The 7,596-nt window shown below is 44.5% G+C and overlaps 1 protein-coding gene across 16 annotated transcripts in view; it reads left to right on the top strand.

Moving 5' to 3' along the window:
- The first annotated feature begins 1,611 nt into the window (after window positions 1–1,611).
- CCDC88A (coiled-coil domain containing 88A) overlaps window positions 1,612–7,596 on the top strand; it is a 65,280-nt gene continuing 59,295 nt past the window's right edge. For 15 of the 16 annotated variants that reach the window (XR_011149574.1, XM_069008849.1, XM_069008844.1 and 12 more), the window contains exons 1-2: window positions 2,079–2,604; window positions 2,728–2,828. Coding sequence is in view for 15 of the 16 variants with exons in the window: in XM_069008849.1 (XP_068864950.1) it covers window positions 2,542–2,604; window positions 2,728–2,828 (164 nt within the window). In the remaining variant the exon portion in view is untranslated. Of the gene's footprint in view, window positions 1,694–2,078; window positions 2,605–2,727; window positions 2,829–7,596 lie in introns of those variants that run through there. The other variant, XM_069008839.1, reaches the window with a different exon arrangement.

The raw sequence follows: 7,596 nt of genomic DNA, 5'->3' as shown, positions 1-7,596 counted from the left end.
TTACGTAGGCATTCTTCATGGAAAACAGGTCACAATTGGAATTAGTTTTTTTCCCAATCTTGGACATTAGGAAAAAATGTATATCGAGTATTTGGGTTAAGAAAAGCCTAACCTGTTTAGTTGTTACTTGATTTTTTTTTTTTCAAAACCACTTAATTTCAGTCACTTCTATTGCAACGTTTTGTGGGTTTTTTGTTTTTTTCTTTTTTTAATTGGATGTGCAAAACTAAAGGTATTTGAAAGAATGCTGCTGCAATTTAATTTATACCACACGGAAGAGAAGCTGGATTTAGTTTGAGATTTTGTGAAATGCTTTGTCAATGAACCACATAATGTATTAAGCAGATATAGCCATGCATATTAATGCAGGATTGAATATTGGAAGCACAAGTAGCAGGAGAAGGCTCAGGGAAGGGACAATGGATCAGGCCAGCACACTGCTTGTCATCCTCTGATTCCCCACAAAACCCTTCCAGAAAGTTGGATTTTGCCTTAACGTGAGTGCGTCTGAATTCCGCCTCCTGAGGAGAAAACCTGTGCTGCTTCTGCATTCCACTTCCTGAGGGGGAAACTTGCCGTGCTTCTGGATTCCACCTCCTGAGGGTAAGAGTTTTTCCCCTCACGGGCACCTTTATTCCCAAAACGGGAAATGGAAGAACATCCCGCTCCTGCAGCGGCTTTTTCCCTCACGGGCAACTTTATTGCCCAAAGGAGAATGAAAGAGCATCTTTTCCTCCCACGCTTTTCCCCTCATGGACACCTTTATTCCCTAAGAGGGAAACGGAAGGTCATTTGTGTCCCACACCGAGTTTTTCCCTCACAGGCACCTTTACTCCCTAAGGGGGGAATGGAAGAGCATCTCCCTCCCTCACATGCTTTTCCCCTCATGCGTACCTTTATTCCCCAAAGGGGAAAAGAAGAGCATCTCCTTCCCGCCCTTTTCCCCTCACGGCCCCCTTCATTCCACAAGAGGTGATTGGAAGAGCCTCTCCCTCCCGCGCTTTTTCCTTCCCTCACGGGCACCTTTAGTCCGCCAAAGGGGAAGGGGAGAGCATCTCCCTCTCATCCTCCCTCACGAGCTTTTTTCCCCTTACGGGCACATTTATTCTTCTAAGGGAAATGGAGAATATCGCCCCTGGGCTGAGTTCTCCCCTCACGAGCACCTTTACTCCCCAAGAGGGGAATGGAAGAGCATTTCCCTCCCGCCCACACTTTTTCCCTCATGGGCACCTTTATTCTCCTAAGGGAAATGGAGAATATCCCCCCGGCGCCGAGTTTTCCCCTCACAGGCATCTTTATTCCCCAAGAAGGGAATGGAAGAGCATCTCCCTCACGGGCACCTTTATTCCCCCACAAGGAGCATTGGAAGAGCATTTTCCTCCCTCAGTAGCACCTTTATTCCCGGGGCGGGGAAGGGACGACGATCCCTACCCCTCACGCCTAAAGCGGAGCGGTGACCGCAGCCGCATCTCGCGCGCGCGCGCGCCAGGCGCGAGTCCTGCAGCGGTTTCGCTGCGGCCCCGCCCCTTTCTAATCGCGCCGCCATCCCCGAGCGGCGGCGGAGGGATACCGGGCTCCGGGCGGAGGGATCCGCACGCTGGAGCCGCCCGTGGGGAAGGGAGAGCGGGAGGGAGGCAGGCAGGGAAAGAGGACGAGGCGAGCGATGCGGCGCGGCCGCGCTGGCTGAGGCGAGGTGGCTCTGCAGATCGGGAGGAGGGGGGTGGGGAGCGGAGCTGGCGCCGCGGGAGCGGTGGCGGAGCGGCAGGAGAACAGCTGGGGAGGGGTCGGGGGGCGCTCCGGGAACGGCGAGGGGAGAGCGGAGCCTGAGGGGAGCGGCCAGCGCGGGGGAAGGGCGAGGCTGCGGGGCCGGGCGGCGTGTGCTGGTCCTGCCGCTCTCTGGCGTCGTAGTTTAGTGGAAAAGGGAAGGGATAGAAAAGGGAACTGATTTAAAATAGCCCCCGATCCCTCCGGGGGCCGGTTCCCTGTCGGTGCCATTGCACCGGGGGGCAGCGGGGCTCTGGTGCAGCCGCAGCCCGGGGGGTTTGGCTGCGAGCGGGGCGGGGGTCGCTGCCCTCGCTGCTCCCTTCGCCCGGGGTTGGGGCTTTTTGTGTGGGGAAGGGGCAGGATGAGCTTGCGGAGTTTCGCTGGAATCCTTCCTTTCTGCGGCGCTGCCGCTGCTGAAGCAGATCTTTCCTTCCTCTCTTTTTTTTTGTCTGATGCAGAATCCCAGTAGCTAGGCAGCCTCCCTCTTTTCTTTCCTTCCTTCCTTCCACCCCTTCGCTATGTAGGAAGGGAGAGGCATCAATGGAAAGGCTGAAAATCGCGTAGATGGACTTTCAGATGCATTTTTTCTTGAAAGAGGAAGATAAATCCCGCTTGCCAGCGCACTGACTTTTGTTGCTATTGCATCGCTCGGTAAAAATGGGGTTCACTCACTCCAGCTGAATCCTTGGAGCATTCCAGAGAGTTGCTGCAGTGAAGGACTTATCTTTATTTTTTGCGTCAGAGGAGCTGCATTGATGTTAACCATTTTTTTGTAAAATGGAGAACGAGATCTTCACACCCCTTCTGGAGCAGTTCATGTCGAGCCCTCTTGTCACCTGGGTAAGCGTTCGTTTTCCCCTCGCTCGTTCCTGGGTTTTTTTGCTCATTGTTTGAGGAGAAGAGCCTTGCGGCAGGGAGCGAGGTGGAGTTGGTGTCACGGTGCTGCTGCTGATTCTGTTCCAGGTGAAGACATTCGGACCGCTAGCTGGAGGAAATGGGACCAACCTGGAAGAATATGTGGCGCTGGTGGATGGAGTGTATCTGAACGAAGTCATGCTGCAAATGTGAGTGTGGGCAAGCGCTGCTTTGGGGTTATCTTTTGCTGGTTTGTTTCTCTTGTATTTTTTTTGCTGCCTTGTGAAAAATCCTTTTCCCCCTCTCCCCATATTGACCTTGGTAAATTACTTTCATTTGTGCTTGACACGGTCATCTGGTGAGTTAAGAGGAGACTTGGGATCGTGGCAGATCCTGACTCGCACAGCTGAATGTCCCAGCAATGTATTTGCAGGATGTATAGTGTGATACAGGGTGAATCATCATTGTAGAACTTACTGGAAAATGGGATGACTGTAAACAGTTTCCCAGATTTCCACTGAGAGGCATAAAAAAGGTTCATCCCGTTGTAAGTCATGCTTATAAAGAAAATTTTGAATAAATTTGCTTGGCTAATAAGATTCTAATCCATATCTTGGTGCACGTGACATGCAACTTAAGGATGGCATGCAACTCAAACAGGGTTGTTCACTGAGTTCATGAAAGGGCTGTCCTTAAACTCCTTCCTTCTCATTTTCCACGCTTCCAAATTAGAGTAGATAGCAGTTAAGCAGTAAAGCTGATGCTTTAATTGTGAGTGTAGAGTGTTTTCTAGCTACAGCCCACAGAAGAAACATTCTTACATGCGTTTATAAACTGTTTATTGAAAACTCCGGTTGTTAGAAAAAATCCTTTACAGTGGCTCTCTGTTAATCTTAATTTTGACTGGAATGTTGCCCACTACTGTCATGCTGGAGAGTAACACTTGTCAGGTGTCTAGTGATATAATCATAAAAGTGTTACTAGTGCAAAGATTTCTACATACCTTTTTTTAAATGTATTTTAAGTCTCTACAGAGAAGTACATCTATTTTCTGCATAGGTATGAAAAGCTGTGGGCTTATTGCTGGCTGGGTACATCCATCAGTGCATGAGCAGCTTGAATTGGCAGCTGTTCCTCAGTAACACTGCTCAGGGATGGGCATCCTCTTGCTCCGTTTATAGCTTTTACTCATATTTAATGATTTAAAACTTTTTGCTCTTGGTGTTCAGCTTGTGCAACTAATCTGTGTCAAAAGAGCAACACTTTACCACATTTAAGTGTGAATTCACAGCCTTTTGAAACCAATATTTTCCTTGCCACCTACTTCTGTATAACTAAAACTCCCAAGTATTCACTTCTAATATTCACTCTATTGTTGAAAAACTGGAAAACTTGATGGAATGGAACTTTTTGAAAAAAAAATCCTGAGTGGATTCTGGCACACTTTAATAAGAATTTTAAGTGATGCATTTCACTGAAGAATACTATTTTTATTTTACAACTTCCTTCTTTTTTTTCTTGGACTACGTAAAGTAAGTAGATTGTCAGCTGTGGCCATGCATTTAATATGTAGAACTTCTATGGGATAAAAAAGTTCAACAGCTGGAAGGCAAATTTGGCACTGGAACAAGGTGATTTTGAAGAATATAGTCTTCAAGTTAAGCTTTTATCAGTCAGTTTTTTAATAGTGAGTATAAATTGATACCTGATGCATGTATGTAGAATGGAAAATTGTGGAGAAGGAACATTCCCATGCCTAAGGCGCTGTGTGTTGAATTTGGCTGTGACTGTGTGCATCCTTGACCCCATGCCATGATTGCTGTACTTAGGAAGCACTGGGTGTGTACATGTGCAAAATACACATTGGAGATGTAAATTTAAAAAAAACTAGTTTGGTAGTCAGAACAGTGAAAGCTACCTCAGACTGGAGGTGTGTGTAAAAGCATTGGTGTACAAATAAAATTAATTTTAGAAATTTGTCCCTACACTGGAAGGTCTTTCGGGAACTGAGATGTATTATGGCTGGTTACTGCTTAGAATTGCCTCTTAGATCTCTGTTCATGTTTTGGGAAGGTTCAGTTTGTTTTGGGTTTTGTGCCAGGATTGAAATAGGGGAAAAATTGTTTCATGTTTTGCAGTGTGATCCTGTCTGCGGTGAAGTCACTGTGGAAACCTGTGTTAACTTCTAGTCCTGTTCAGTTTGAATATCCACCTATTAAGCACCTTCATTTGCAAAAACACTGTAAAGATGCAGCTCTAACTAATCACCAATATAGATTATTTCCAGTGTTTTCCATTTTTATTTCTCTTTTATTTTCCTTTCATTCTTTATTACCCTATATTGAGGAAATATGGCAGAAAAATATTTGTCATGTGACTTCAAAAGAAAAGTGTTTTTCTTTAGAATGTTGGGGTTGGGGAATTTTTTGGTTGTTTGTTTTGGGTTTTTTTAAAGCTCAGTGACTTTGCATGAGAACTAGAGGTCTGTGGTTAGGAGCTATGGCAGTGGAGGCTGTTAGAGGTGCTGTGGTCCTGCTGCATATATACTTTAATACTTACTTTATTCTTGCCAAATGTTGAAAAAACAAATTCTGTGACCATAAAAGTGAGTGTTAATATTGGATTAGGCATGGTTTGTAAACAGTTACGCAGTCAAAAAAAAAAAGTGGCTTTGTTAGTTAGAGAAGGTTTTTTGTTCAGTTAAAAAAAGAGTTAATCCTGCCCTCCATCATCTGCAAGTGAGAGTTTGTCAGTCCAGCATTTGTTTCTCCTTGTGCTTGTTTGGATCAACTTTATTTTCAGCAATTGTAATGATTCAAACAAGGAAGAGAGGAGTCAGCATTGGAGTAGTTGCAGGATGCTGGTGGTGCTGAGATTGTGGGGTGCATCAGCACTGAGTTTATTAGTACCTCATCTATGAGAGAATTCATCACATTCCTTGTACGTTTTTTACCTTTGACTTTTTGGATGTTTCGGGACATGTGAAAATTGCACAGATTCTGTTCAGTGTCCAGTTACATCTGAAGGGCTCTTCCTTGCTGGAGATGCTGCAGGCCAATTTAATTATTATTTTTTAAATTTTATTTTTAATTAAGGAGAATTCCAGTGTTTATAATATTAGCTCTCAACTTGAGAGAATGTCTCTAATTTCCTGTTTAAATTTAGGTCCCACTCTTCAAAAGTATCCGGTTACTTACCTTCTGCTGGGATCAGTCAGCATCTGATACTTGTGGATAGAAACCCATCTGTCTTTCTAAATCTGAGCCTTTATCTTTGTGCTCTTTGATACAAAAAAGGGGTCATGCTTCTTGGAAATAAATCAGAGCAGGAGAGATCACTGCAGTGGTGTTCTGCCATGGTAGGGAGGTGAAGAAACATACCAGGAATACTTCATACCTTCACTGAACCTCTGCATCATAGTGCTTCTAACATTATAAAGTACTCATAGGCTTGAATAAAATCTGTTGTGTATGGTACTGAAATCAGTGAACCAGTGTGATTCAATGGATTAGTCACCTGTTGCACACCCAAGTACAATTGCAGTAAAATAATACTCAGTTGTCCTAGAGATATTTTTCCAGAACCTGATTAACACCACCTCAGGTTTTTTCAGTAGTCTTAGTGTTGTACTGTTTATAAACGCCTCTGAGCAAAAAAAATCGCGGTTTTTTTACAGAAACACTCTTTTTCTGAGTGGTATTTATTTCCATTTTTGATAGGTCTTGTTCTCTGATATTTTTTAACTGAATTCCAATAGGATTGTGTAAGAAATGCTGAAAGTCTTTTAGTATGAGCTGTGGTTCCCAAACTGACAAGGGTCTTGCTGGTTCCTTTGAATAAAAAGAGACAGCTGCAAGTAGTTACAAGATTGGGGCTTTCATTACATTTACCACCACCATTAATATTTGGTCAAGCAACAAAGACTTGAAACTATATTTTAGCTTTAATTGTTTTATTTTACTATGCTTTGTATTTGTGGAAATAAATCTGGTTTAAAGGAACTATTGGACCCAGACTGTATGGAAAGTTGGTAATGTACAGAACCAAACTCTGGAACTGAGTTAATTTAATCCACTGTCTGGAAAACCTGGCTGTTTGCATCCCAGTGTGCCGTTTATAACTTTGGTCTTAATTACATATATTAAGTGATACTTTCCATATCAGTCTTTGCATCCAGACATGCTGAAAACTGCTTCAAAGATGAAGTCTTTTATTACTCTCCTGCGTTTTTCCCCTTTTACCATTCTCCCACTGTTTTTTGCTGACTGGATCCACTTGCAGGCCTTTCACACCATCAAATTTTCCAGGTGGACTGGCTGCCTGCTTCCTCCCACCACCCTGGTGGTGTGTGCCTAGAATGTGGACAGCTTCCTTGGCTGCTGTTCTGAGCTCTCAGCCTTCAGTTGTTTGCTTTTTTCCGAGCTGTTGAGCTTGCCAGCCCATGCTTCTGGCTTGCCTATATCTTCCCCTGAAAACTGGACTCCGTCTCCAGTGCTGGAGCCAGCTGCCTGGCTCTGTGAAAGAGTGCAGGAACAGCCACTCAGTCCAGTTAACTCCTTCTTGGGGAGACCAAGGGGGGAGAGGCAGCTTCAGCCAGGCTCTGGCTGGGTGGGGAAATGGAAAAGAGTTTTGAGGAAAAGGAAATGGGTGGCTTTGGCAGCAGAAGTAGGAGCATGTCTTTTAGAAAAAGGTCAGATATTTTTAAGTCTACACTTTATCACTTCATGGATTAGATTCACACTTCCCAGATGTATTCTGTCAGGTTTCCACAGGTGCAGGGTGTCACTTGGAGTTTGTGAGAGTTGTTGCTCCCAAGAATGGTTCTGCAGCAGCAGGGCTGGGATTTTTCTTCACAAAAGCTGAATTTGTAACAGTCACTTTTTTTGTAAAGAAGCAAATTCTTTAAGAAGTTGTCCAGCACAATGCACCCTGGGACTGTTGGAATTAAACCCTTTTGATTAGAGAAAAGGAAAACTT

Source organism: Aphelocoma coerulescens, chromosome 3 (genome assembly GCF_041296385.1).
Source record: "Aphelocoma coerulescens isolate FSJ_1873_10779 chromosome 3, UR_Acoe_1.0, whole genome shotgun sequence".
NCBI classification, from domain to species: domain Eukaryota; kingdom Metazoa; phylum Chordata; class Aves; order Passeriformes; family Corvidae; genus Aphelocoma; species Aphelocoma coerulescens.
The sequence above is the reverse complement of the archived record's forward strand: the minus strand, read 5'-3'. Positions and strand labels throughout refer to the sequence as shown.